The 27,746-nt window shown below is 41.4% G+C and overlaps 1 protein-coding gene across 6 annotated transcripts; it reads right to left on the reverse strand.

The window, feature by feature from the left end:
- Positions 1-78: 78 nt before the first annotated feature.
- LOC100696906 (zinc finger E-box-binding homeobox 2) lies at positions 79-27,670 on the reverse strand. 6 transcript variants are annotated; one of them, XR_002062240.2, is made up of 10 exons: positions 27,380-27,670; positions 8,226-8,510; positions 6,681-6,890; positions 5,758-5,954; positions 5,433-5,544; positions 3,639-5,155; positions 3,027-3,210; positions 1,797-2,447; positions 1,638-1,687; positions 79-1,357 (listed from the first exon to the last, which is right to left on the reverse strand). XR_002062240.2 is itself a non-coding variant. In XM_019359354.2 (9 exons), the coding sequence occupies exons 1-8, from the start codon at positions 27,435-27,437 to the stop codon at positions 1,798-1,800; spliced, it is 3,213 nt and encodes a 1,070-aa protein (XP_019214899.1). In that variant the 5' UTR covers positions 27,438-27,670; the 3' UTR covers positions 79-1,357; position 1,797. The 6 variants fall into 6 exon arrangements, 4 of the variants coding, with proteins under 4 accessions (XP_019214899.1, XP_013130911.1, XP_003451905.1 ...); XR_001225009.3 differs by having other exon boundaries at positions 79-1,544; XM_019359354.2 differs by lacking the exon at positions 1,638-1,687.
- Between the last annotated feature and the right edge of the window lie 76 nt (positions 27,671-27,746).

Here is a 27,746-nt window from a genome sequence, read left to right on the forward strand (position 1 = left end):
CTAAAAAGAAACCAGCCCAATTTTGGGCCACATCGCGAGGTTATACGTTTAATTTGAAAAATAAAGGAAATGAGAGGATCTGCTGAAAAATGTCTGTACAGTTTTATTACAAATATCCACAAACATGCAAAAAATATATATATATAAAAGATAATACAAATATTGCATGAGTGCTAGGAAAAAATAAAAAACAGTACTTGATATAATGAAAAGTGTGCAGACATTGAGGGAAAGTAAAACTTTTTTTTTTTCGCTCACTTTTTTGGCCCAAAAATATCAGGTAAGGAACTATGCAAGAGCAGGGTGACACTTGGCGTGTCACATATGCATATCTTTGACGATAAATACACACGCACACACACACACACACACACACACGAATGTATTATGACCAAAAAAAGCGTCTTTGGCCCAAGGTATGCATGAATGCTGCAAGCTTAGTCACACCTCATGCACCACCGTCTTATCTCATCGTAGCAAGGCTTTGTCGGATTACTCACAGTGTCAGAGTACATCTGAGGCACTTTTCACGTTGAGTACACTGCAGTCAGAAGAGGAAGTTAAACGCTCATGTATGTGTCCTGAGTCTTGACCCTCTTGCCACACCTCAACAAACAGCCACAAAGTGTGACACATTATTATTATTCAGAAGGTGTGAAAACATGCTGAGGCACATGAAAATTATTACGAGAAATGCCCGACATTTCAGCACTGAAGGAAATCAAGCCACTCCTTGTAATTATTACATGTACAGTGCGACAGTGCAAATTGTATTTGCTTGCTCTTGGGAAAAACCCCAATGGCTGACTTCATCTTTGCCCCTTTTAACCTCTCATGCAGAAATGTAGAAATGACTGTCCTCAAGCAAGGTGTACACTTTTAAAGGTGCAGTCCGCTGCTTTTGGTTTTAAAAAAAATAAATAACTACCTCCCACTTCTTCCTCCCCCTTTTTTCACTTCTTACTCTTGGTGATTAGTTAAAGCCACAGAGCAACATAGTTAACCTGAAACCTTATAATTTCACAGCATAAATGACAAGAGCCCTACAATATAACCTGTACTATACATACTCAAGCAATCACTGGCTTTGGGACAAAGGACTAACTGCATGTGCATCTCAGCTGAAAACATGTTACAGTTATTGCTAATTCTTAAAACAGAGGTAAAGATTTGCATCAAATAAAAGGATAGTAGAAACTGAAAGTTATTTGCACTTGAGAATAAATATACTAACTCGACATCGTGGCAAATCTGCTTGTAGCCTTTAACTTCTGGCCTTGATGCCACATTAAATTAAGACCAGATGTCTTTCCATCCTGCTTCCTTCAAGCTTCTAAGGCCACTCATTGGTGTGAATCTACATGCAAACAAATAAAGTACAAAAAAAAAAGTCAGCTGAATCCTGGATTTAGAAGGACAAAAAAAAGCTTTTTTTGTTGTTTTTGTTGTGCAACAGTCAGCAGCAGCAAGCATGTAAAATAGACAACATCATATCTGGAAATGTGACATGACCTCAGACTAGTCAACCCATTTTTTTAGAGGTTCTGAAAGACAACAGAAAGGAAAAAAGGCAAACATTATAGATACATCAAGTCTATTTTACAGGATAACGCTTTGAAACTCGTATTCTCACATACATTTGATTGATGGCTTTGTCCTCTATAAGGCCATGCATCCTTTGACAGTTCTGTGCATTTTGTAAGATAAGTAAATAACAAAAATCAGTCTTTATTACATATGTAAGAAAAAAACCAAGTCTTAATAGTAAATGAGTTTTAATGGCTGGTTAAAATCACCTTAAGTTTTAATTCTGGGTAACTCTGTTAAATCCAAACTCAGTTCACATTTGTCCAAGTCTCCATTCCTGTCCTCGGTGTCTCTGTCCCAGGTTTGGCTCTCTGTATTGTCAATATGATCTTGCATGTCATATCTATTTCTCTCACTCTGAACTCCATTCTCACCTGCAGGTGATTCTTGTATGGGGTTACCTCCCAGCTCCTCTGCTGGCTCTGGCAAATTCACATCTGCCTCTTCTTCACGGTCATCGCAAACTCTTGCTTCCCCTTCTTCCTCCTCCTCCTCCTCCTCCTCCTCCTCTTTGAGAGCATCTGGCGCTCCATCCAGACTGGAATCACTGAGAAAAGAGTGCGGAGTTTGGGTTTCATCCAGTGAGAGAGGGGCGTCTTCAGAGAGGCGTCCCACAAGACTGTTGCCCGCTCCCGGTGTGAGAGGCATGTCATCTTGGTCTTGGTCTGGATCCTGGTCTTTGCTGCAGTATGCGTAACGGTGGTTCATGTGCTGGGAGTAAGAGCCAGAGTGGGAGAAGCGTTTGCCACACTTGTCACATTGGTAGGGTTTCTCTCCGGAGTGCAGTCGGCTGTGTTCAATCAGATGGTGCTTATGCTTGAAGGCCTTGTTGCAGATCTTACACTCGTGAGGACGTTTGCCTGCAATGAACACACAAAGCGTTTCTATTACTGAGTTTGTGTCTGACATAAGTGTAAAAACCAGTTGACGTTTGTGATGAAGAACTAAGAAAGCTTTGTAAAGCTAGAGAAGCGGTTGTGTACATTTGCATCAAGACTGGAAACAGGAAAACTGTTTGCCTGGCTCTGTGTAAAGGTAACAAATTCTGATTTATCGCTCTACATGCTATGTTTTTTCTTTCCTGTGTGCATCCTGCGAGAAATAGTCTGACACATAACCCCAAAAAAACCCACAATGTTTCTTCCTGAGATTCAACCGTTTCACTTTGTGAAATTTAGAGGTATTAGCATGTTTCTGGACAGTCATGTTAGCTGGGCCACTGCACCATTTCTATCATGTTAACAGCTGTTGGCCTTAGCCCCATATGCACCTTACAGACACGAGAGTTGTGTTAAACGTCAGCAAGAAAGCTAATAAGCATCTTTTGAATAATTTCAGACTATGTTTTGAATTTTTTTAAGCGATAGCACCAATAAGTGGTACATATATATTACAGGAAATATCACATAACAAGAGCAGGCCATGCGTGAGTCACAGACCTGTGTGCTCGTATTTGTGGCGAAGCAATGAGCTGCTCTTCTGGAAAGTTTTTTCACAAATATCACAAGCGTAAAGCCCCTCGTCTGTCTTCTTCAGTCTCTTTCTTCCCGGCCCTCCTTCTCCATCGAACCCTTCGTCGATGAGTGAGAGATAGTCCAGAGCACCACGGTTCAATGCCTCGCCCTGCAGGAAAATGATAGCAGTTATGCATATATGTACTAGTGGGGAAAGTTTATTTGGTAATTTTTTTCATCTCCCCAAGATACAGCGGTAGTAACAACCACAAAGGCATTTTGAGACGGATGTTTGTGTGTCTGTTTTTCTGTGGAAATGCTTCGCGTACACTATAGTGTAACAATTTTACCAGATGGAGTCATAAAACTTTACAGGTGTGTGCTTGTCACAAAAATGAACCCTGAGTTCAAAGATATATGTAGTGTGATTCATGAATGTAGTAGGAGTTTAATATCTGCTCAACTGTTGCTGATGTGACCGCCAATTCAACGTTTTATAACATGAGATCATCTAAGTATTGCTCATGTTTCACTTTTGTTATTTATATAACATCTTCCACAAGTATACATTACACACCCCGCAAAAGCTGTGCTCACCATTAAACCTTGTCTCTCCTGATAAATCTTTTTCAGTGTAGCCTCTGCATCTGCCTCCATCATGTAGGCTAAAGGAGAGAGAAACCCCGGGGTGTTGGCCGTCTGGTTGAATGGAATTGACGTGATGCCTTCATGCCCTGAAAGCCCCACACCAGCCTGGCTGAACATTGGAAACCCATTGTACAAGGAACCTGGAAACACAGGAGCTCCGGCCACACTGAAGACCGGATGCGAATGCAGGGGGAGGTGTGAAGTTGGACTTGGTCTACCAAGCTGCTGGGTCCCAAGCTCCCTCCTCTCTCCTCTGCCTGAGGTGCCATTAACAGTTTTGTTCCTACTGCTCTGGTCAGAGAGCTGCTTGGGCAGGGAGAGGTCCAGAGGTTCGTTCTGTGCAGACCAGGGGTTGCTGGTTTCTTTCTGGGGTGAGGACAGTTCAGGAGAACAACTTGTGAGGTCAAGGCAAGCAGGAGAAGTGAATCCTGAGGACAGAGCTCGTTTCCTGCCTCGAGGTGATGACAGCTCTGGGGAACGGTGTATCAGCTGACTTGGGTTGCCCTTTTCCTGGCTCGTCCAGTGCACTCGCGAAGACAGGATGTTATGGTGAAGCTGTGGGGGCGAGTGCATTGCAACCAAAAGGTGTTGTGGTACAGCGTGCCAGTTGTGCTTCTGCGATGGTGACTTATTTCCAGAAAGGCCATTTGTCACTTCACTTAATTTGCTGTTTTCTGGTTGGAGGACAGATCTTGGAAAGAATATAGAAGGTGATGACGGGGCTTTACTGCGAAAACCGTCGGGTACCTCCGCTGCTTCTCTGTTGAGCTGACAGAGGTGGCGCTCATGATGCAGAAGTGCAGCCACACTGGAGAAATGCTGCGAGCACCAGCGACACGTTATCCCAAGAACACCCCTCTCTGGTTCACCCGATAGCGTGTCTCTTCTCCTGTCAGGTGAAACCTTTCTTTCATGCGATCCTCCGTTCTGATGTGCTCTTCTTTCCTCTTCATCTCCTCCTTCTCTAACAAGATCTTCATCTTTCTTTACATCTCGTTGAAACATCTCCTGCACCATATGCTCAAATTTGGTCCCAGAGTGGAGATAAGGCAGTAGACTGGTCCCTTTTAGCATAGTGGCCCTCAAAGAAAGCTCTGACGGGTCCCATATCCTCGCCAGGTCTGACGCACTGGACAGGCTTGCGGTGCTTTGATTGAGATCCTGCAGTGAAAGCTGAAGTGGATCCACTGGTACTTGACCCAGAGGCCTGGTATTATCTTGGTTCTGCAAAACCAGCACCGAGCCCTTTTCATTACTGCTTCTACCCCCACCAGCAGAGGGAGATGTTGGAAATGAGTGGGAGTAGGAGCTTTGGCTGTGTCCATTAAACACCCCGCTGGCTCCTCCTGGGTTTCCTCCTCCATGCCCGCCACCACTAAGGCACTTTTTACTGCTTAAATGGGAGCTGTAGGAGCCAGAGTGAGAGAAGCGTTTTTTGCAGTTGGAGCACTCGTAAGGTTTCTCTCCTACAAGATGAGACACAAAGTGGAGGCATTAGTGTCAGGATGCCAAAGAGTAAATTGAAAAGAAAAAAAAAAAACCCTTTCTGCGTGGGTGTGATCTTTTCGCATTTTTCACAAGTCTCTTGTCCTGTGATGAATTATACTCGTTTCCTGTCAACACATCAATTTGGGTATAATTTTATACCATATAACTTGCAAAATAAGTAAGGGTTAGCGATAGAGTGGAAACAATAGCAAATTGATGGGTGAGTACAACTGTTTTGATGTTATTTTGTCTCACCGCTGTGGATGCGGAGATGCTCTTTGAGGTGGTGTTTGTACTTGAATGCTTTCCCACACTGCAGACATTTGAACTTCCTGGTCTCCATGCCTTGGTCCAATGTCATGGCACTCTAGGGCGACAGAACATTGTAATCAGTTTTAAACTACAGCACAGATACTCGGCTTCTTTTTAGGATGTGAAGACGTAAGGTTGCCACTTCTGTGGATACACAGTTGCAAATTATCGCCTTATAGCACTACATAAATGTTAATAAAACATTTTTAAATGAGTCGTTGCGGTTATGAAAGAAATTTAGCTTTGAGTTTCTTTTTGTTCTGCTCACCTTGTCCTGCACTGGGTTGTGAAGTGCTAGGTGCCGCTCCATCTCCAGCCTAAGGGTGGCAGTGTATCCACAGAGCGGACAGACCATGTGCCCCCCCTCCCTGTCTGGACAGTACTTGACATGGTCCCTCAAAGAAGCTCCTCGAGGATATACCCTGCTGCAAAATGGGCAGGCCTGCTGGGCCCTGCCTACATCTGCTGACAAGAAAAAGGTGACTTTGTTTCTTTTAATAGATCAGTGACAGTGTTATATAGTTTCATTTAATATACCCATCTATTTTAGAAGCCACAATATAAATACTCTCAAGATTGAACTTTCCTAGGACGCATCTTAAATAGAAAAGCAGCTGACAGTATATCAGCGGGCATATAAGGCACTGCTCGTATTCTACTTAGTACAAGCAAGGTGACCCAAATAAATAAAATAAATAATCATCTGAATAAATTAAGAAAATATAAACACATCTAAAAAACAAACAAACAAAAAAATATGATAAAATACAATTTTTATAAATGCAATTAGACAGTGAGCTTGGATGCGTGCTTTAAAATACTCTACAGCTGCCACTTCTACAGAATAAAATTTTGTGAGATTTAGTGTTATATTTATTTATTATTACATATTCAAAAGCAAGTAAACAGAACTGTGCATGTACAAATTACCTAAGCTGAACTATGTAAATTACACTCTCACTTTGCTAACCTTTAACCTCAAACTAGCGGATATATAAAAAACCAGTACTTTTCTTTTTCGTTTCTGAGAATTACATTAGCATATATGATCTGATATATGTTATCACTGCGATTTACTGTCAGCCTGCAGCTGAGTGGTAACCGCCTGTCTCGAGAGGAAAAAGTTAGCATAAATGAATAATTAATTAGGTTCTTGTTGAGCATCATTGCAGCTGTGGCACTTTGGCCTACCTGGTCCCTCAGGTGAGCAGTGCTGAGCACCTGGCGACCAGATAGCAGGAGGCAGGTCATCGTGGCCTCTGCTCGGGCGGTACACAGCTGCCGTGCCATTATGGTTCAGGTGATCCAAGAAACTAGCTGAGGCAGAGGCCTTCCTCAACTGAGCCAGGATTTCATACTGGGACAGGTCCTCCAAGGCATTCTGGGAGTCTGAACTCTTACCTGCAGGGAAAGTGATATGCATTGGATATAGAAAAATATAGGCAACTATGAATTTATACACATGCATTTGTAACTGAAGGTTAGGACTTGATTAATCTGTTGAGATGTGTTTCTGCTCTATTGGCTATTTTAACAGAAGAACACCAGCATGGGTACAAGGTTTGCTTTTTATTTAGTTGATTACCTAAAGTAGAATTAAGATTTCTTTTTTCAGCAAAAGAGGCAGCCGTTTATTTAAAAAAAAAAAGATGATGTGCAACAAAAAGACCCCCGTGTGATTCCTTTGAAGATGCAGATTGATATATTACCGTTCCTGGGTTACCCAAAAGCCGGTGTCGGTGCTTTCTCTCTGAGTGTGCGTGTGTTGTCGATGAAGCCGCGTGTGCGCGCAGACTGAACATCAGTTGCCAACTTTCACTGTGTAACTGAATCTAAGGGGACTAAACTGTTTATGTGAAGACTGACAGATGAAACAATAAATGTAGGGAACTATTTGGCCAGATATGAAGCTAGATTTAAAAATTCTTTGTGATTCGTGCCCTTGAGCAGAGTGACAGGCAGAGAGAAAAAGCCACAGATGTACGCGAAGAAGAGACGGCGCCTCCTATCACAACTCCAGCCAATCAGCTCGGCTTAAAAGCGACTTTGAGAAAGATTTTTCAAATGTTTGCAGATGTTGGCATATTTTGAGCTGTTTTTTAATGTGGTGAAGGGAAGAGCCTGTGCGGTTGAGCGTTGTAAAAACTCTGCTTCGCCTTCATCAGGCAAGGCCAAATCACACGAGGCGAGGGAGCTAAGTGATTGTTAGTAGGCAAGCCGCGTGAGCCTTTGATCTCTCCTAAATAAAAGGGAAAGCCTCACGTCGCGCAGTTCTGATTTCAGTACCGTAACGTCACCTCTTTGATGCATGGAAATATTGTGACATTGTGTGGGATGAGTTCTTTTGTCATGCTTTCAGAAGGCTGCCTTTTCAAAGAGAAGAGTGAAAAAAAGGAACAGCTTGTAGGGAAGGCATGGTTTCACGAGGAGCTGATATGAAGGTGTATCTACAGGGCTCTGAGAAGCATCATGAGACTGGTGGTGTGTTGCATCAGAAAAACACACAAACTTGTTTACACATACAGTAGTGTTAAACACCCCAGCAGCAGCAGCAGAGGCTTCAGTTGTTTCATACATATAGAGTATATGTACATTTTGCAAGCATAACTGATTTGCTGTGTTAGCCTGGGCTTAATTCTGTGGAAGCAAATGCAGCAATATTTTAAAGCTCAGAAAATATGGAATTAATTTAAAATGGCAAATGAGGCGCAGCTATTATGTAAGCTTATAACTTACAGTACATCCTCAGCGGGTCCTGGTCTCCCTCCCTTTCAGTGGACATGAAGGATGCGTCCTCTGTGGCCTTGGCCTCTGACTCCACCTGGCCCCAGCAGTTCCTGCTGCCGGGGCTGAGGCTGTGCGGCCGGGTGGACTGAGCAGGGCTGCCGGGCTCCTCTGTCCCCTCGCTGGGCGTCAGGCTCGTCTTATCCAGGCTCTCCTGGCAGTCCTGGGGCTCCAAGCTCCACAAACCCACCTCATCCTCCCCCTCAGATCCCAGTGAACTCACTTGGTCAGCATCAACTGCAAAAAGATGAGACAAAAGTCTCAATTTGGACGCAGGACTTCATTTCTCAATTCGGCAAACCATCAGTGTGCGCATTAATTCTGAAATGTTGCGCTGAAATTTCAGTTTAAACAGAAATATTCTGCGCACGTCTGTTTATTGAGACACCACTTACTATTTTTGTGCCGTCCAAATCAATAAACGTAATTTTTTTAACCATCACTCAAAATGCAACGACATGTGTTACTTATCATTTCAGATGGCATTCAGCGGGGTGAGCTACAGATTATTACTAATGAAGACCAGAGACAATGCTCCGCGATTAAATAAAAATATGTGAGGAACTGAAACCAAACAGGGGAGAGAAACACGAGCAAAAATTCAAAAATGTTTTGCAAATTTTAACAGTCCAAAGGGGGGCAAACACAAAATGCTGTTGTTATTTATTGTAGTTTTTCCAGTTGTTTGTTTGTTTGCATTGTTTCTCGGAAAGTAAGATGAATGACACTCTTGTCATTTTTAAGTCGTTCAGTTGTTTCTCATTATGAGACACTTCGCTTGGTTTTTTGTGGTTTGATGTGCGGTTTATGATCAATATAAGTAATTTCTGGTCAGTCTCCAAAAAAGATAGTTTGAGTCTGACGCAACTGAGAACAAAGTGTGGCTTTCATTTTGAAAATAAATGAAAGAAAGACATGTTACCGTACCCTTAGAAAAGACATATAATATACAAATGTATTAAATTAAGGCCACGATCAAACATAGCATTTTGAATGGGTTTATTTAATTATTCCATCTTTCTGTTATTGGGAACTATTTAAATATAAAATTACTTTAGTAAATTTTTTTATGTCTAAATTCATATTTAGATCACTTGATGGTGCGTTGTGTGACAATGCAGCAGGAATGTAGGGGAGCAGTAAGAAGAAAAGACACATAACATATCGTAATTTAAAAATGTGCCCTATGTGCCCAGAATGGAAAGGCGCATTACTTTTTCCCATGGCAAAGACAATAAATGACAATCACAAACACATGCCTTGGATTTCAGCTGTAGGCTCTTATTTCCAAGGCTTTTTTGAGGACGCTCTGTTTTTTCCTCTCTGATTAGCAATATCTAATCACAACCGAGTAACGACCCTGTACGACAAAGCCAAACCGTTGTCGAAGGGTGCGCAAGGGCCGTGCCGGCACACAGAGGGCTCCATCTTCAAAAATAAGGATTCTGATTTGCAGCATTTCAGCCGTGCCCTAACTTTTCTCTTTACTATTATAGGAGTGCCTTTTTTTAATAAGATCAGAAAGAAAATAAGGTTTCGCAGCTCATTAAATTTCATGAAACACCAACAAAGTTTATTCATTAAACTGTCAAAACAACACTCAGTCACTCTTGAAAGATTTTCATTTTTGTTTGAGCCGCTCCAACAACACTCACACTGGCTGATGGACACAATAATTTATGAGTGCTTTGCTTTCAACTCATCTGCACATCAAGCTACAGCCCACAGCTCGCAGTGACACAAGCCAGTGACTAAACAATGACTACGGGAGACATTTTAGAAAAACCTAACTCATCAACTTTACAGCTAGAAGAAACAAACACACACAGATAACACACACACACTCACTCACTGTAATACTGAAAGCGCATGAGGGGGTTCAGTACTATGGAAGGGGGCAGCCCACAGTCACAAACACCTAACGCATACTTTACACATATTCCTTTGATTAATGCTAGCTAATCTCAAAGTGGAACACCTACATGTGTATCTGTTTGTATCAGCAGGTTGTGTGATCTGCCCCAACTTCACTACACCAGGGCACTGAGCGCAGTCAAGCGAAATTCTGGTTCATCCGAGGCGAGTCAACCAATGCATGCTTCAAGCATTGCTGCTCCACAAAGGTGGAAAGGAATGACTTGCTTTTATGGGGGCAACGAAACCGGTCATTAAACGTGCTTTACTGTAGCAGGCACCTATGAAGATATGCGATGCGGTTAAAGGCGGCCCATCGGGGCTGCAGGAGACTCGGGGATGATAGGACGTACCGCTGGGACAAAAATGAGGAAAATCTGGTCTGGATTAGCATCAAATTGGCTCTAATTTTCTCTCTCATAACACTGAGTGACACTCAGTCTACATGTGCTGTCATTAAAGCACACCGAGCTGGATGGTTTTCATTATCTGGCCTGTTGATTTATTTATTTGGATGGCAACCGCATCCTTCAAATATTTTTTTGTTGGAGCAGGACAGTGAGATATTTGAACAGCGTGAGAGTCCCAGCATTGCCTGCTAAGTAGACACTAGGTACAGAGGAGTGTAAGAGTAATGGATGCACGCAATCTGAGCATCATAAGAAAGTGTAACTCGTAAAAAGAGAAAACACACAGCACAGCACAGCAGAAAATAGTACACAGCCATTGTGCAGGAACTTTAGTGTGCGTGGGAAGAATGTGACTCATATCCAGACTGTGCTGCATCATGCTTGACATTGTCGATCATTCTGTCTTCAGGGGACTGATTCTGATCGTTTGACAACAACAGTGTGTTCAGATCACACACTGGAGTGCTATTTTAATCTGTCTGCTGCTTTCCCTGCATGTCAGTGACAGAACGAACATCTGAAAGATTGGTGGCCTGACTGCCAGAAACACGTCTTTTTTTATAAATCCTGGCACGCCAGTCAGAACACACATTGCTGTTCTGGTTGTCCCGTGACGTGCAGTCCATCTTGAAATTCGTCTTAAGCCTAAAAAGTGAAACTTCAATCATTTTGATTGTTCCCAAAGAAAAAGGGAGATAATGCCTGAACCACTTCATAAGCACAAACAAAGATTTTACAAACCATCACATTAAAGTTCCAACAACAACAACAAAATCTGACATAAAGAAAAAAAAATCATGTTAGCTCTGAGAAGTGCACACAGTCTCAGTGCTGGCCTAAATCGGCACTGTTTATATACCCGAGGGCATCTCCTGTACAACACCATGCTAAACTGCAGTTTATTTTACGACGCACACATGTGATCTAGTATTGGCTCAGTAATTATGTGGCTAAATGGTAAACACGCAATAATTACCTTGAAATTACCTTGTTTGTTTCTTCTGGTTTTAAATGGCAACAAACAAGGTCAAGCCCAATTTACCGCCCAATGCAAATGTTCCCATTCTCATGTTGATTTTCACCATTTAAAAATTAATACTTTAAAGAAACAGTAAAATAATTTAATGTTGTTAATGATGTTCAGTAGATTTTTACTGCTCAGTGGGAGCAGAGATTCAATAAAACTTACTTTTAGGGAAATATTTAAGTCATGTTGGTGGTTGTCATCCAACTGAAAATGGTTACTTCTTTTAAAGAGTGTAAAAGCTCTTGTCTGGATTTTATATAAATGCGAGTACGAAAAAAGGTTGTGTTGTCATTGTTGGTATATTCACAAATCAAATATCTTATGACAAGCCTGGTATTAAAATTAGTTTTAAAAATATAAAATAAAAGTCAATATCAGAAATTAATTTTAAAGAGCTCAATTTAGAGCTTGATCTTGAATATACTCCATTTATTTAATTTTTGGCTGCAAACTTTGAATTTATTTTACTTTATTACTTTTGAAAGATTTATACCAAATCACAAATCAAGGAAACATTTTTACAATAATCAGAAAAAAATGATGATTTGACGCAACACATGTAAATGTAATATGAGTCATGACACAGTCACATGGTGCCAATCCCACATTAAAATGACATCTAATGCATTTCAGTACATTACTGTACAACATGTAGGTGGTAAAACTGTCAGAATCAACATTCACACAGCTGAACACACAAAATTAAAAGCGTAGCTCTCCGCCATTTCTGTAACACACACTAACTCTGATTAAATATATATATATACACGCATATCTAAATATACTGTGTGTATTATTATAAAAAATGATATGGTCAGTGTGTGAAATAATGCTTCTCCAATCCTGGTAAATTTGCGATGAGTTCACAGGTGTCAAAAGAAAACACAACACTTGCTATTTTGAACTCAATAAATTACCACATGAGGGTCATGGACGCCCACATGCTAAACGAGAAACTAGAGCAGGAAGATGTCTGTATTGCCATTTTACAGTACCTATGAGAGCAGCTCAAGCGAGGTAGGTCCATGTTCATCTGCACAGCACGCTGGTGTCGATAGCGATTACCTCTGTTTAAGAATACATCGCAGAAATCAAATATGCGCTTAAAAAAAATTTCACTGTGGCAGCTCTCCTATTCATACCTGCTGTCTGACATTCGCACAATGAGTCAGGGGAGGACCGCAACCAAGAACAAACACCTCCCACCTGATCTTCATCTAAGCAGCAATTCACATTCTCTCTTTGACTCTCGGGGCAAGGGCTCCTACTGATTGTGGCACCTTGGCCTGCTTTAGTTACCTTCACAACACTGAGTGGAAAAAAAAAAAATACATGCTGATCCCAATGTGCCAGACATGTCTTATGCCTCTGTTATGATACTAAATTTCATGCCTGGCAAAAAAGAAATCAATGTTTCCATATTGCAGATTATTAAGATGTTGGATAGCAATAATATGTAATGTAATAAGTTTAAAGGCGAGCTTAACTGAATTTTCATCTCAGAAGTTTCCTCATGTTAGTATGCAACTCTTAATTTCAAATCTTCCACATGTTTTACAGATAATATAATGAGGGCTGACAGCAAATTGAAGATTAAATGCTCCAAATTGCATGTTAACCAGTAGGAATGGTGGTAATGTAATGTTTTGCTGCACTTTTACTGCATTTCTGTGGCCAGTGAAAAGGAAGTGCAAACATTCTTGTCTAATGATGGTGAAAATAACCACAAACACATTGATATGAAAGTCTGTGTTTAACAGTCAACTTTTAATTTAACTTGATTGCAGTCGTATCTTTGCTGGTTGGCAGCGAGCCACACAAGCGCAAGCACGCACGCACACACACACACACACACACACACACACACACACACAGAAAAAAAAAGTCTGCAAATGGCTTCTGGCGAGAACAAGACTGAAAGTGTGACACACTGATAGGGATTGTAAAGGTCATATTAGTGTGGAGGAAGAGATGCTTAAATGTGATGTGTGGTGCAGTATGTGATTTTGCATTCTTGCAGTGTGTTTGGTACACAGCGTTGTGGTGCGTGTTAGAGAAATGGGGTGACAACTTGCCTTGCACAGACACCAGTGCAGGAGAAAGATTACTGCGCACAGCGTAAACTACACTAACGGCAAGACAGAGAGAAAGAAGAGGTTGTTCTGAAAGGAAGAGATAAGAGAATAAGAAAAGAAGAGTGAGGAGTTGATAAGAAAATTGAGAGAAAGAGACAGAAAGCAACAGTGTCAAACTGTCCCTGACACAAATCCTCCAACTGATGCTGAACTGTGAAAACACGTTACAGAGGGAAATTCCCTCTGCAGACACACATAAACTAAGTTACAAACATAAGTTGCGGGCAAAACGGGGAACAAGACCAGCTCGCTGTGTCAGAAAACTGCAATACGATCAAACACAGCAATAAACGTGTGTGTGTGTGTGTGTGTGCTTGTGTGTGTATATGCACAAACCTTAAAAGAGTATCTGAACTGCAGTCTGAGATAGAAAAGTGGAAGTCCATGCAATGCCACAGCAGCACAGTCACAGCTCTGTGCTTTAGATGTCCCACTTATTAAGAGACACCACCCTCTCAGAATATCGAAAAAAAAAGGAAACACCACCACAGAATTTGCAGTCGAGGGTCAACATCTGCATTTGAAAGACACAACAATGAGCTTAAGAGCTAATTTCCTTAAAGCCGATTAAGGCGACGAGAAAACAGAACGGCATTGAAATTTTGCACACCAAGCATTGACCTTTAAATTGACAACAAAGATGCTGTATTGAAACTATTTTGCCTTTGTTCAGCGTGGTTTTTAATGATCCGGTTCAATTAGGGCCCTTGTGACACAAAAATAGAATCCCTTTTGGCATTTTTATAGCTTCAAAGGCACTGAGCCATTCAGTGATACTAACAAAGTTGATTTGTCAACAAGTTATGCTTTTAGTGTGACTGCGCTGGTGTTAGTTTCATTATTCACATATGAGCTCTCGGTTCAATTTCAGAGGACGCTCAGCAAATCAAAGTACAGCCCCCAAAAACGCCTACTGTAACACACATTGTCGAGCTGTACGCAGCTCTCGTGGCTGCTTTGAGAAGGCCAAGGCATTTGAAAATCAATTGATATCAGTATTACTGATCTGTTATACTTTATCAACATAACACATCACTGCGCCAAACAGACCACATGTGCTTAATGGAAACCTACTCTGATGCGAGTTCAAACAGCTTAGAGATTAAACCAACAGCAAACAAGCAAAAATAGTGTACGCCAGGGCAACCGAGCAAGATGAACTGTGCTTACTGTAAATTACTGTAGTTTGCCGGTAACTTAATCGGCCTAATGGCCTGCTGTTGTCACTAGCTTTCGTCGTCAATCCAAAACACATGTTTTTTTTCCTCTTTTCTACATCTGATCGGTCTCATCTCCTCCTTCGCGCTTCGTCATGCGTCCCGCATATCTATGCTTAGATTCAGCACGCTCTAAATAATGAGGAGAATGTGTGAATTAATGACTGGTGACTATAGCAGTCTAACTGTGTGTACAGAGGTTAAAACACGTCTGATTTGCTGCTGCAGCACGATGACGCCATGATAGAGAGTCAAACATCAAGAAAGGTGAAAAGAAAGAGGAGTAGTCAGAATGAGCAGTGACAGGAAAGCCGTCCAGATAACTTCTATTCTAATCACACCGCAAAGGTGCACTCGCGCCGGCTAGGCGGTGAGAAAAGTGTGACTCAATTTGGAGGTGCATTACAAGAGACAGTGTGAAGAGGGACCGGCACTCTCAGCCCCACTTGTACAGTCCCACCCAGCTATGTATTCTTAGATTGTGGTGAGTCAACTGTTGACTTCCATGATATATTTTTGTAACCTATAATGATCTTATATGATTTTAAGCACAGAGTTGACAGCTGCTTTAACAAGAACTTAAAAGTTAACAGCTTTACAAGTTTCAGGAAGAAGGGATATAAATCATTGAGTGTCTCAATAGAACAATTTCTATCCTCTAAGATGGATCATGTCGCTTTGTAAAGTATGCTGTTTTAACCTAGTTATAGACAATGCACGCATAACCCGAAACAAATCGCAGAGGCACCTTGCCATTCTGGGTTAGTCACTCTGTGTGTTTTCATGAATGCTGAAGGAACAACAGAGCAGGAGGTAAATTTAAAAAAAGCAGAAGAAGAAGAACAAGAGGAAGAGCAGCACCTCTGCCTCACATTTCAGCCCCTGCGTGCAAATAAAAAGCCAAATAAATGAGCCCTGAAAACAATTAAAACAACTTGAGTTAAAAATGACTTGAGCAAATTTTGCGGTTCATCGAACAGAATCACATTGTTTTTTGCATTATGTATGCGAAAATGTAGCAATCAGTTTTCCTCTTTGCAAAAATGAGGCAAGGTGTGGTATGAAGAGGTGTGCAACAAGGCTTTGTGGTTGTCTGTCGTCTTCCTTTGGAGGTTTCCTGTATGCTGCTGCCTGCATGTTTGCCACCGTGTTTACCTGTCCTCCCGACCACCGCAGTGACATTTATCAAAGAAAACAATGTTACCTTGACTGACACAGACTTTTACCTTCAAAGCAAAAGAGGTTTCTGCATCAGTGACCCTCTTTTTGCAGTGCTGCATGCCACACAATAAAGAGAAAGAGTCAGATGTAGAAAGCTGTATTATATGCTTAATAGAAGTTTTTTTTTAAAAATATCTCTCTCTATATATATTAGGAACTAGAGCAAAAGGTAAAACTGCGCATTTATGTAACATATATATTTAAGTCCACAATATTCACTGTTCACAGGAATTGACCCCAGTTGAGCTTTTGTAGGCCCGTTCTCATTGTTTTCTTTCCAAAATGATAATAAGGCCCAGATGAGACAATCAGAAAGTGACCTACTAAAGTTAGAAAGTGACACACTGCCACCATCATTCTGGACTTCCCAACTTTGTCAGGCTAAATTGCCCTTTTTGACTCACTTGTGTCAGTGACTCACCGCTAGTGGCAAGTTGACTTCACAACTGCATACATGCTGAGTGTGAGAGCGTGTTTGTGTATGCATGAATTAAGCTTTGCTGCCATCGCACTCTGTGTGCATCTGCTGCAACCCAGAACAGAGCTGGTGAGAAAGGTTAGCTCGGTTAGAGGAACACGTTATTTCGAGTTGGCCCTTCGCCTCCTCCTGTGGCGCGGTTTCCGTGTGCCGAGGGATCGGTACTGGAATGCAGAAACGGTCACGGGGGGACCCACGCGCTCACCACATTGTGAATCAAAACCCAAACTGTGCTTCATTAGACTCCTGTCATTGCAAAGACTCTCACACCACTCTATAAATATCCCAGTCTGCCCCCTCCAAATTTGTTTTCCCTCTTTTTTCTGACACATGAAAATGCTCAGGGACTGTTCCAGACTTCAGATGTGGCTCTTTATTTTGTACGTTGGCGCAAGAAACCACACAATAGTGGCTCCTTTTGAATATTAAAACATTCCCTGACGGGGATACAAAGGTTCTGAAGTTTTTTAATAGGGATAAACACTAAATAAAACTTCTCTTTGAGCTTAACAGTTATGCAATGTGGGATTTGGTTAGTTCAACTCAAGCAGCAACTTTGAGTTACTCACTCCATGAGATTTGTTTTGAGGGGGAAACAAGTATGTCTGGTATCCCACTGACTTAAAACATCTGTATATAAGATGTGTTAGAGGTGTTTTGCATGATTTAGTATTAAGAAAAGATCAAAATTCCTTAATCTGAGCACTTAAAGCAGATTTAAAACACAATACACTTCTGAGGAACCCACCCCATTAAGTTCTAAAAGATCAGAACACAGCCCACAGTGGTATTCGACACTGCAGAAACACACTGAGCTGCTTCTACAGCTGACAAAAGGACTGATCAGCTTCACGTTCAAAAGTGAAAAATAGTAGAAAAAGTATAAAATCCAATATCATGGCATCATCAAGCTCTGTAATAATACATTTTCTTCTGTTAAGACACAGCCTGTTGATGAGACATACCTAACATACACATGTGGCGCCATCCTCTGGCCTACGTTGGCATTACAAATTCCCCAAATGAGCGATTATGACACACCAAACTATCAACTATCAAGTGACAAAATGTGACGTCATCACAGCAAAAAGAAAAAAAACGTGCCGCTCTGCCTTTATTTTTTTGCCTTTCTCTAAATTGCACACGCCCGTGAACAAACTCGTCTCCCTCTCTGCCCCTGACCGTCGGCCCCTCTGCTTTCTTTTGTCACTTTTTCTGTCCTTGAAGCACGCACACGTCAATAGATGCAGATAAAAAAGAAAAGCACACGCTATTAAACTGGTCGTTTTGTGGTTACGCAGTTCTCATTAGTAAGATTTATGAATCATATTGCATATTAATTTACACACATGCGAATACTGGTTGCTTTCCACTTGATACGGCACGTATGTGCGAGAGTGTGTGTGTGCTGTTGTGCAGAAGAGGCCTGAAAACCAACTCCTTAAAAAAGAAACTAATTAAAGTCACAGAGAAAAAATGCAAAGGCAGCAGAACCACACAAGAAAGTGTGTGCATGTCATTACTGACCTGGCCCACGTTTTAGAAAAAAGAGGCAAGAAGAGAGAGGAGAGAGAGAGTGTAAAACCTCAACGAGTGAAATAATGTGCATAAAAAAAGACTCAACAAGGAAAACGTTTAAAAAGCAAACTTGGGGAGTTTAAGAGGATCTTTGATGTGTATCAGAAGAGGAAAGCAGCCTTGCGACTGGGACGACAGTAATTTTAAGTCAAAGCAGAAGGCTAGCTGACTGGCTGCCTTACTGGCTGCCTGGCTGACTGCCTGGCTGACTGACTGTGGTCTTTGATGGCGCTGGCTGTTTGAAGTGGTTTTCGGGGGATGGGAGCAGCGTGTGGTGTCAGTGGGACAGGGGAGGTACTCGGGGAGGAGGGGGGGGGACATGATGGCGACCGTACAGGGGGAGCCCGGGTTGGGTGGAGCAGACGACAGAGAGACGGAAAGAGAGGAGGATCAAATGAAGAAAAGTAATGGATAAAAACGGGAAAGTGAGATATGTGGTAACGGCGATACAGAAGAACCGAGGGGATGATAAAGAGCAGGAAGAGAGAACCAACGACAGAGGGGAATGAGGGGCGACAGTAAAAGTTTAAAATCTGTGGAGATTGACAGTTAATGAAGTCACAAACGTAAAGCTTTCAAATCTCAGCCTCGTCCCAGGATGAGGCCTGGACACATTCGCACCTACCGATTACTTGTATCATTTAAGTGATGTTACCTCCCTCTGATAAGCTCCCAGGGTGCCTTATGACTTATTTCCCCTTCCATCCCTCCTGCAGTGCTGCACACATGTACTCTATAATCATAACTACGCTGCTTCCCTGAGGTACCAAAGTTGACTGGGCAACTAAAAAGGAAAAAGAAATTGATTTTGTACAGCTTCAAAATGTTTTTTTTTTTTTTTAACTCTTTGACTTTCCATTTTTCTTTTATGAGTAACCGGCCCTTGTGATTAAAAACCTTCCCCGTTTTGGCAATTTTGCAACCTTTCACATACCACGAGAAATTCTGCAAAAAAAAAGATGAGATAAGACTATCTAGTAGACTGTTACATGATGATAAATGAGAGATTGAACCAATACATGCTGCACTGCTTCCTTTCTAGCCCAAAATACATCCGGTGTATGTATCATGTTCTTTATCATACCTGAGCTTAAGCCTAGTTTGCATGATCTCATACTGTATAATTCTAGCATGCATCTTTGCTCTACGTGAGGCAAGTTTGACCAGAGTGTTTTGGACTGACCAAGTCCGAAAACATGGCGTTTAAAAAACATACGGTTTTGCAAGAAGGGGCATCTCATTACTTTTCTAAGATTTCCAGTCGTGATGTTATCATGTTTACTCCTATGTATGCAAAATCACTTGACTGATAAAATGAATTTTTGCTGTGCAGAGGAAATGCATTCACCATCTCTAAAGTGTCTGATGGAGAGGCTCTGGGTTTCTTCCACTTGCAAAAGAAACCCAAAGAGTGAGCTAAAGGGAGTTTGATTGATATCAGCGTTCCTAATACCTAAAGCCTCGACTGTTACAGGTGGGCATTCATTCCACAGGTGTGGAATGTGTTTACTCCCTACCAAGTGACTGTGTGTGTATGTGTGTGTGTACACCAGAGAGATTGATGTGCAGGGCAGATATAGGTGGTACCAGGTGATCACAGGTACAGGGAGAGAGAGGGAGCTGAACTTTCCCATGCTTTCTTGTTGTCAGTCCTGGCTTGTTAGAAGGCCCTTTTGTAAAGAGGTACTGCGGCGTGGAACAAAGAGTTGTAAATCAGGAGATTTCTCTGTAAACAAAATAACTTTTTTTTATATGTTTTGCATTTTAGATGAAAGCTTTAGCTCTGGTAAAAGATATTCTCACTAATAACTGAATTTAATTGGATAAAAAAATTGAGTTATCAGAAGAAAAACCACTCACAGATTACCTGATGATAAAAGTATTCCTTAGTTACAGGACTAGTCTGGGTATTTCAAATGTGCAGTACTGTGCAAAACTCTTTAGCCACCCCTCATTTCTTAAATTTTGCATCCAGGGAGCCACACAAAGCCAAACTCTGGGCTTTCTGAAGGTCTATCAGTGTTGTTTTACTCAGTTTCAGTCCTTGCACCTGACCATTTTTTAGAGGAATGCTTTTTTTTAGGCCGCTAATGAATCATTCAAGCAAAACAAAGGTCACTAACTGAAGTGTTATGTTTACACATAACAGACAACTTAGCAAAGACACAATTATAAATTGTATTTTTAGACACTTTGTTTCTAGTAACAAAAGCACATAATTTGTTCTGATTTATTTAGCTGAATTGGCAAAAGAGGGCCAAAAGTAGCACATTCTGAAAGAATAATATTTTTTCCACTAATGAGGTGATTCCCAGAGAGCCATTAGCTGAAAACTTTGCATATCTTGGCGTGGTGTGCAGTGTGTCCTGAAAAAACATTTTTCAGAAACTGGACAAGAAGAAAAGAAGAAGTGACAGCCCGGAAAAGAACAAAACAAGCAAAAAAACCAAAACGTATGCATTAACTGTTCACTGAAGCCTGATCAGAAGTGGACTAAGAGCGTTCTTAAGAAAGGGAAACAGGGAGACGAGGCTGAGGTAGGCAAGAACTGGATTGATAGTCTGTGACAATAGGACAGAGGTACAACAACGATTGTCTACGGTGGAGGCTCTGTCATGGTTCAGGTCTGGATTTCAGTCAACGGTGTAGGGGATAGGGGTTATATTATAAATTATAAATGCAGAAATATTTAGTCAGATTTTGCTCCACCGTGCAATACCATGTGGAAAGCACTTGGTTGGCAAAAACATTTTTCAGCATGACAACAAACCCAAACACACTGACAATGCAGTAAAAGCATACCTGGATAGAAAACACACAATGCAACACTATCAGTTATGGACTGGCCTCCTCTGAGCCCGGAAACAGTTTGGGATCATCCTGACAGAGATCAGAACAAAAGGAAGAAACCTCCAAAGAAGAGCTTTTGCATGTACTCCAAGAAGCCCGGAGACCTTTTCCTGAAGACTACTTAAAGATTTACAAGCCTACCTAAAAGATTTCAGGCTGTATTGAGAAATAAAGGTGGTTATAAAAAATACTGACCTTCAAGCTTGTTAGAATTTTTCAAACTATCTTTCTAAGCTATATATATATATATGTATATATATATATATATATATCTATATATAAACACCCAGCACGCCCCTGCGGGCGGTTTTATCCTTCAAGCTCGGGTCCTCTACCAGAGGCCTGGGAGCTTGAGGGTCCTGCGCAGTATCTTAGCTGTTCCCAGGACTGCGCTCTTCTGGACATATATATATATATATATATATATATATATATATATATATATATATATATATATATATATATATATATAGTATTTCGTTTATGTTTGCTAATGTTTCAATAAATTGCTGCACTTATTTTGCATTTTTCTAGCAAAAGATAAAGAAATGTGTGGTGGTGCAAGACTTGTGCACAGTACTGTAGCATTTACACCACATAATAATGGCACATTTTAAAGCTACATACACAATTAAAAAAAAAATTAATTAAGCTGGATTTATGGTTTTTATTCAGAGAGAAGAATTTTGGGAATTTAACCAACACAGAGTTTATGCAGACAGAGTGACATTTTTTTTAAAAGGATAAAATAAAATGCTAAATATAAAAAAAGCACAGATGAGAGGCAAAGACAAGCTGCAGAGGAAAGTTTTCCTTGTTATTGATTTTGTTGTTTTGAACTTGGTTTTCCGTTGGCAGGAGCCAGGCTAAAAGATCAACAATGGCATGAACAAGCTCATCATATTTTTGACACTGCCCCCAGGTCATGGTAAACACAACAACAAAGTTTTGAGTAACACATAAGCAATACCAAAACAGCACTAGGGTAAACCACGGCTCCTTTAATTGCTTTTACCAATCTTTATGTACTGTAGACTCGCTGCTTGCAGTTCAAATGCACCACGTGTTTAACCTATCTATTGCAGTACTGTGGTAATGAAACAACATTTGTAGTCACCAGAAATATTCATATATTCATATATTATATTCATCGATATATAATATAGATGAATATATAATATTCATCTTAAAAACATTAACAACCCCCCCCCCCCCCCCCTGAAAAGCAAGTAAAAACCACCGAGTGTTAAACTGATGAATCCACAGACGGTGTTTTTTGGCCGGTGTGATGTGGCCTCGCCTTAGCGGTGATCAAGGCAGAGCCCACAAATGCTGTCCATCTCTCGACCTCATATCAAACTATTCCTCATTCAATCTCCTGCCCTGCTTCCTTTAAATACTGGCATGCTCTCAGCCAGCTGAGGGGGCCTTCCTGCCTGCCAGGCTGCTCTCATTTCTCTCCCTGTCTCTTTTTCTGACTCTCTTCTCTCTTTCTCTGCCACCCATCTGGCCCTTGTAATACATGACAGCTGAAGCAGGGTTTCCAAATTTAATTTGAGGTGTGATAAAAACAGCACATATCTATAAAGTGTGTGCAGAGAGCCTGCCTATCTGGATAGTTTTAACCTCTTTTTTCTCTCAAACATGTGCAGCATATCAAACACACAAACGCAGGCTGCCTGCAGTAAAAGAAGATCCACAAATAGACTTGATGTTGAAGAGCAGTGCCAAAGCAATGTCAACCAACATAATAATAAGACTGCAAATGTACTGAAGGTAATCGATTTGCAACATCAGGGTATACAGTGTGTTAAACTATTTTATCTCGAATGTGAAAATACAGTTGTTGTTAAATATGTGATAAGTACATGCCCAGTCACCTATATATACACACACACGCACAAACACATACACATGCATACACACCTCATATGCTTTGCGGCCAGCAGTGTTATCTTACAGTTGAAACATGTGTGATCCACAGACATACACTCACTTCTCGAGTTTCCGTCTACCGAGGCCTCTTCATAACTACAATGGAGTTGCAATTTTTCTACAAAGGAATCAGAGTGGTGCAGTTTGAATGAAACCCTCATTACTGCAAGCATCTCCCAGCGATTGGAAATTAATTGCATGCTTTCTGTTGCCATACCCTGAAAGGGACGCTTTTGTAACAGCTGAAAAAAATTGGAAGAAACCATGGCACTGCATTAATTAATCATTGCAGTGGCAACATTTTCCAAGTAATCGCTGCTGGAGAGGATCCCTGCTATGGCAGTCATGCGGCATGAACGTACAGTAAGACATGAGACTGTTTTGGCTTGGTAGGAAACATCAGAATGAGCAATAATTGAATGAGCATGTTTAAAAATTCCAGAGGGACTCAATCAAGGGATTCCCCATTTCTGCCGTGTAGATCGGGTATCAAACACGCAGAGCGAGGACGGGAGAAATCTGTGACACTTGGAGCTGTGGGAACGTTTGAGAAACAAACAAGGAAACGCTTAGATCGTCCTTGATCCGTCGCCCATCGTGACTCTTCTGTTTCTACCCTACACACCCCTCAAACCCTACATCTCATCTTTTAAAACCGAAAAGCTGTTTTCACTGTCTCTGTCAACCCCATCATTTCCCCACCTCTGTCATCTTCCTCTCTTCTCGTCTTCTTCTGTCCCTCCCACCCGCTGGTTCTGACGCCTGAGCTGAGCCCCTTGAAGAGTCCTGGTAATAAAGTGTGGTGCCTGAGCTCTTCATTGCTGTCTCGCTCTCCCCACCCCTCATCCCAGAGCGCCGATACATCTGCCATTAAAGTAGGCTCGGTCCAAAAGGCCCAGCCCCTCCGCTCTGTACAGTACAAGCACGTCAGCCTTTAACGTTCCAACGCTTCCCCCCACCCCCCCATTCTCTCCTTTTTCTTTCTTTTTTTTTTTTTGTTGCTCGAATCCTTTGTGTACAGTGTGCTATGCTCACTGTGGCAGCGGTGTGCCAGAAAAACCCACACAAACACACGTATGCGCACACATACACAGTCAAAGACACACAGCTGGGCCCCAGCTGCATACAAAGACTGGGGTTTGGAAATCAATGAAGGAGAAAGAAGAAAGGGGGGAAAGGAGTTTAAATATATTGGCACTTGAAAAAAAGGAGAAAAATGAGAAAGGGAGAGAGAGAGAAAGCTTTCTCTTAAACAGGCACATCCACTCAACGACAGAGTGAGGTTTTTAATGAACCAACAAAACATAAAGTGCAAGGCAGCAGAACTAGATATGTTTCTGAGGGTGTGCACGGTCCTGAAAGCAAAGATTCAGTCTGATCACACGTGACAATGTTGTTCTGGTAAAAAATGGCTTAGGGGAAAGCCCAGATACAGTTAGAATAAATTATGCCAAACAAATGCAATAAGAGAAAACAAGATATGAGGAGTTGTTTCATTACGTCTGTTTTACAGAAACTGAAATAAATTCTCACAAATCTCTCTCGATCCCTTTCACTACTCTTCTTCTTCTACAATTTCAGTATCTGTGTCACTGGCTGTGTACAGAGGCCTAATGTTGAGCTAAAGGCTGTGTTCTCGGCTAATTAATTCTCGCACTCTCTCTGGTAGGTAGAGTCAGTAAATACAGGTTGACATTTTAACTGTATAGGTTTCCAGTCTTGATCGCAGGACTGTTTCCAATCTGCCAGGAATGAAAAGTTGTAATTTCCTCACATTGCTCGATATTGCTGAACATTGACGGTTTTATTGGGGTAGACAGAGACATAATCAATAGGCGCCTTGGAGAGGGAAGAAAAGTTAGTGCTTTTTCTCTTTCTTCTGGTTTGGAAGAGATCCCCAAATCTCTGTCTTATGAGTCGGGTCTGCCAAATTCATTTGGTTTTATCAAGGACCTTTAACTCCCTCCTCGCACAGCCGCCTCCAGCCCAGCACATTCCAAATCCTGCTTTAATACACATGTCTGCGCTCTAACATGAGGATGCACATGCAGCAAGCATGTTGGACGCACTCGAAAAAACTCTTTGCATGCACTGATGTGTTTGTGGCTTATACTTTGTGTAAGTACTCTGGCTGGTGCACTAACGATTCACTAAGCACTGATAATAATTACAAAAGAGAGCCTAAAAATAGATGTTTCACGGAAAACATCCATCAACATGAGTTAACGTGACTAAGCTTAATATCAATTCATAATCAGTTTCCTTTTAGTTCCTGTTCGTTTTTAACATGCCTTCAGTTCTTCAGATCCTATTACTTAATAAATTTTACTGGAAACTGACAGCAGGTGATGCTTATCTCTTCTCTACGATCACTGCAAGAATTTAAAAAAAAAAGAAAAAGCTGGACAGTTTTTTTCTGGTGGCCTGATAAGTGACAGGTCCTTGTCAGTAAGTGTGCTTTTTAGCTGATAGCTTTCACGGTAGCGTGATGCTGTTGATCTGTGAAACACAGTGAAGTCGGTCGACAAACTGCAACGTGACAGTCAAAGGTGAGAGCATGCGTGTGTGTGCACATGCACACACGAGTACCCGTTAAAGCTGAGCGGCCAGAGAGGATCTCACCCTGGTGACGCTCTGCTAGAATTCACACCTTTATGAATAAAATGAGGAAGCACTTAAAACAAACTAATAAACGAGCAAACCAACTCCTTACACCAGCTAGCTTTCTTGCGCTTGCATGCCAGATCTGAGGCAAACAACAGCAGTGTATGGTTTGCGATGGCTCTTAAAAGAAACTCCATCCATGTGTTTGTGTGCGCTCTTGCCCTGGTCACTTTTTGATGACAAAATATGCTCTAAGATGACAAAAAAAAAGAGCCCAAACTAACCCAACTTAATTCTTTCTATCCTGGGGATTCATTTACATTTAGAGTAATGGCTTTCTCTGCAGTGAAGTGCCAGCAGCATATACTCCATTATTATTAGCATAATTCAGAGGTTTTAGTCTAAGGTTTCCATTTGATATATTTAGAAAGGGGTTTCAAGTTAAATTTAGGGTTCGAGAAACATTCAGTGTTCAATGTTGTGGATAATTTTAGAGTCCGGGGTTAGGGAAGTAGGATTTGATTCCAACATATATTTTCAGTCCTTATTAGAAGGCTGGAAGAACAACTGTTATTTTAAATGTGTGCCTATCAGAACTCACAAACAGAAGCAAGGATACACACACCTGAAGAGCGACACACAAACATGTGCTGCCTGTTGCATGCAGAGCAGCGTCTTAACAAACTGTCTAAATACAGCATGCAGTCTTGAAGTTCCTCTTAGAACAGTTTTGGGAAGTGCATGCAGAGAGACTGACAAGATCTGAAGCCTCAAGGTCAACTGACACTTTCAGCTAATTCTTGATAATCGAGATGGATAATCACAAAAGAATTAGAGAAAGATAAAAAATGTTAACTGTGCACCCTAGCAGAGCTGAAGAGTTGTGCACAAGGAATTTCTGCTTTGAATCACATTTAGAAAAATTATTTTTTTATTGTACATATTTTTTAATGTGTACTTTTCTTTTCTTTTTAAAAAAAATAGAGACTTTTTTAGTTGCAGGACACTAATTCAAAGCTTTTCCTTTTTCTCCAGATGCTGCACAGTCTATTTTTGACGACCAGCAGACAAAAGAATATCGAACTGCACAAAAGTTGCTGCAAACTAAAAAATCCAACAGTAAAAAATAAGGGAACTGAAACCTAGAAAGCTGCAGTGTCAGAGCAGGTTAACTTTCCGCGTGAAAAGCAACTAAACTGCGTGTCAGAGGGTGCGTACGAGCCAAGCGCACTGCACTACATAACAGGGGGACTGTAAGATGTAGTTTGACAACAAGGATTTCTAAGTAAGGAAAATAAATTAAATAGTCTATCCGACTTCATTACAGTTTGTTGGGCTGTATTCTTATAGTTCTTTGCGCTTTTTCTTTTTCTTTAGAAATGTTTTTTCTTTTTAAATCAGTAAAGAAAAGTCCAAAAGTTTTCCTTAAAAGCGAGCAGCCACAAGTTTTGGATTCCCAGGTAGAATAATCCCTGTGGTCCAGACCGAAACTGACGGTTCATCCCTGCAGATTACTCTGCAAGGCTTTCACAAGACATGTAAGGAAAAAAAGCGTCTGAAGCATGAAATTATAGTATACAGAACAGAACTACACGGGGGCAAAAAGAAAGTGTAGTTTTCATCTGGAAATCACACAAGAAACGAGCGCAGTTCTCAGTGCGGGCTCCTGCCCGCTGCAGCAACACGCCAACATCATTACCAACTTTTTCAAAAAGTTTTCGTCTTCACGCCTCTTACCTCGGTTTCTCCTGGGGTTGGCTTGTTTCCTACGCTTTCCCCGACTTTCTTCTGTCATCTTTGGGCTTTGTTTATTTTCAGGAAAAAATAAAAAGTTGTCTGGGGAGCGGTGCGACTGTGTGTCCTGAGTGGCTGCCTCGAGAATGAATGGTGTAGAAGCATCGCCTTCGGTCACAGCGGGAGCCTCAGACCTTGATGGGACTCCCACGCGAGCGAAGGCGACGAGCCGTAAGGAGTGATGTCAGCGGCAGAGGCTGGCCCTGAGGTCAGTCTTGGCATCGTAAACATACACCTTCCCCAGTCCGAGTGCTCATACAGCCTGACAGTTTAAAAAAAAAGAGACCCTCTGTTACACTTTGACAGCATA

Source organism: Oreochromis niloticus, linkage group LG5 (assembly GCF_001858045.2).
Source record: "Oreochromis niloticus isolate F11D_XX linkage group LG5, O_niloticus_UMD_NMBU, whole genome shotgun sequence".
Taxonomy (NCBI): domain Eukaryota; kingdom Metazoa; phylum Chordata; class Actinopteri; order Cichliformes; family Cichlidae; genus Oreochromis; species Oreochromis niloticus.

What these genes read in the sequence shown, in the direction of transcription:
- LOC100696906 (XM_019359354.2), bottom strand. Translation starts at nt 27,437, where the DNA reads ATGACAGAAGAAAGTCGGGGAAAGCGTAGGAAACAAGCCAACCCCAGG. An exon ending in CAACCCCAGGAGAAACCGAG is followed by an intron (nt 8,511 to 27,379) that starts GTAAGAGGCGTG and finishes ATCTTTTTGCAG; the next exon opens with TTGATGCTGACCAAGTGAGT. An exon ending in CTGCTCACCTGAGGGACCAG is followed by an intron (nt 5,955 to 6,680) that starts GTAGGCCAAAGT and finishes TTTTCTTGTCAG; the next exon opens with CAGATGTAGGCAGGGCCCAG.